The sequence below is a fragment of the Engraulis encrasicolus genome, unplaced genomic scaffold (genome assembly GCF_034702125.1).
Source record: "Engraulis encrasicolus isolate BLACKSEA-1 unplaced genomic scaffold, IST_EnEncr_1.0 scaffold_25_np1212, whole genome shotgun sequence".
NCBI lineage: Eukaryota > Metazoa > Chordata > Actinopteri > Clupeiformes > Engraulidae > Engraulis > Engraulis encrasicolus.
The window spans coordinates 1,819,765-1,822,264 of NW_026945544.1; the positions used below are offsets into that span (position 1 = coordinate 1,819,765).

At 41.9% G+C, this 2,500-nt stretch overlaps 1 protein-coding gene across 3 annotated transcripts in view; it reads left to right on the forward strand.

The window, feature by feature from the left end:
* abch1 (ATP-binding cassette, sub-family H, member 1) overlaps positions 1–2,500 on the forward strand; it is a 49,892-nt gene that overhangs the window by 26,280 nt on the left and 21,112 nt on the right. For all 3 annotated transcript variants that reach the window (XM_063192858.1, XM_063192860.1, XM_063192859.1), the window contains exon 11: positions 1,134–1,234. In XM_063192858.1, coding sequence (XP_063048928.1) covers positions 1,134–1,234 — 101 coding nt within the window. The remainder of the gene's footprint in view (positions 1–1,133; positions 1,235–2,500) is intronic.

Here is a 2,500-nt window from a genome sequence, read left to right on the forward strand (position 1 = left end):
ACATACACACATACACACATACACACATACACACATACACACACAGTGGCATTATCCAGGTGAGGCCACAGACAAACACACACACTTTACACTCATTACCTTCAGCAATGTGCATTTATGGTCATTTGGCTAAAACAACAGCTGACTGCATTTGTGTAAGCACTGAGTAAAGTCATGCAAATCACAGGCCATTTCTTATTCAAATGCTCATAATATGCATTGAGTGTACAACAAAGTGCTGAAATTTTTTAAATAGAGGGCGTATAGGAGGAACAAGCTGCTCGTGATCTAGCCGCACTTTAATGTCATAATCGTTTAATGTAATAATCATTCTTGCTTTCATAAAAAAGTCAATACTTTTTGTCTTCCAAAGCCTTGATTCATTTTGGATGAACATGTTTACTACGAATCTAGAAATGGTACTCACTGTTTGTCTTTGACACATGTAGTAAATGGCCATATGGGTAAGTGAAGCACTGCTCTCTGTTGTCAGCTGCTTTTGATAGATTGCAGAGGGAGTAGAAACAGAGACAGACAATCTCATTTTCACTTCCTGTTGTGGTTAGCAACTGCAGCGGGAATAGCACATAGGTTGAACTACCGGTACTTTGCTTTCTGCCGAGAGCAGATGGTTGCTTGATGTCTTTGCATGCAGGTGCATATTTATATTTTGAAGGAGAACTGGTAAAAGTAGAACATGAAATCAACTGTTTGTTGAGTTTATGGTTTGAGGTGCCTTACGAAGTTGCAGCAGCTATGTACATTTAAACAAATGCATATTTTAGAATTTGTGCACGTTATTTTTCTTGTCATAATATGATGTATGTGTCAAAGACGTCCGACATGTCCTTCAGTGCAACGGATACTTTTGCTTACTGTAAATGCAAAAAAAGAGATTTTTTTAAATTATTTTTTTGGCTTGGCTTTCATGCATTCACTTTTCTAAAAATTGTTTTGAAATGTCATGTTTTTCACAGTTACAGTAAGCAAAAGCATCTGTTAGCACTGAAGGACAGTGTCATGTTGGACGTCTTTGACCCGTATTAGCAATATCACATAAGTACAGTGGGTTTTATACAACAAATGTCTTTCTGTTGAAGAGCAAAACAGACGTTGTGTATGTGTTCCCCTAGGTGAACCTGTCCCATGCGGAAGCCTTTGAGGGGATCTACAACGGGGAGTACTGGGGAGTCATCGAGTTTGGACAGAACTTCACCAGCTACCTGACTAAGAGGTGAGCACAGTACACCAGTCGTGGGTAAGCGGTTAGGGCGTCAGACTTGTAGCCCAAGGTCGCCGGTTAGATTCCTGACTCGTCAGGTTGGTGGGGGGAGTAATAAACCACCATCCTCCTCCATGACTGAGGTACCCTGAGCATGGTGCCATCCCGCCGCACTGCTCCCTTTCGGCCGCCATTGGGGGCTGCCCCCCTGCATGGGTGAGGCATAAATGCAATTTCGTTGTGTGCGGTGTTCACTTGTGTGCTGTGGAGTGCTGTGTCACAATGACAAGGGGAGTTAGAGTTTCCCAGCTGGGCTTTCACACCACACAATAATAGCCATCATTATAGTAACAACAACAACTAGGACAACAATGGTAACAAGATCAACTGTAATAATATATGCCCATTACTCCCATTACATCCACTAACAATAATATTACTGACGAGTAATAGATTCATCACCTACATCATTTTCAGTCACTGTTGGTCAAAGAGAGTTGAGCACTGTGCTCCTCATGGAGACTACTTCTGTAATATATCAAAGCTGCTTTCTATTGTCTGTCAAGGGACAAAAGATGGAAATTAGCCTCATGGCTATAATCTTGTGTATTTAGCATTTTTGTTTAAATGCTGGTAATATATGCTGTCCCTTTTTAAATAAATAAACCTGTAAACCTGTATAAAGTAGAAGAGATTTGAGCACATCAAATGCACACATGGAAGGTTACTGATGTACTCCATCCTAAAGACTGCATACTTAGTTACCAAGCACACAGACGAGCAACTGAAATGAGTAAAGTCGTCAACTTAACGTCCTGTCATATCATGCCATGTCATCTGCTGGAGACGAGCCATCCTGTCTGAGTTTACATAGAGCTCTATATCTCCCGATCTCAGTACACATGCCAGGTATTTGCAGGTATTTTGGAGGCGTTGTGCTGAATTAGACAGCCTGCGGTGGAGCAGTATAAATAGACTTGAGTCAGCTGTTCGTTAACGCAACATTGTGCTGCCAATCAACTGCCTCAGCACTATCTGCCGCTTATACATGGGTTCACCATGTTTATAAACACGATGTTCTGAGGAGGGGCAAGACACTGGCAGCCAACCACGTGAGCTAATTTTTTGACAGACAGCGGTTTTCAACAATCAGAGGTTGAGTTGTGCACAGCTCATGTCGCGTAGCCAGGAGAAAACAAAAATTCAGAACCCATGCATAGGGAGATTCAGTTGTCTCTGTTAGGTGTGTGGACGGTGTCTGAATGCACTACTCTCTCT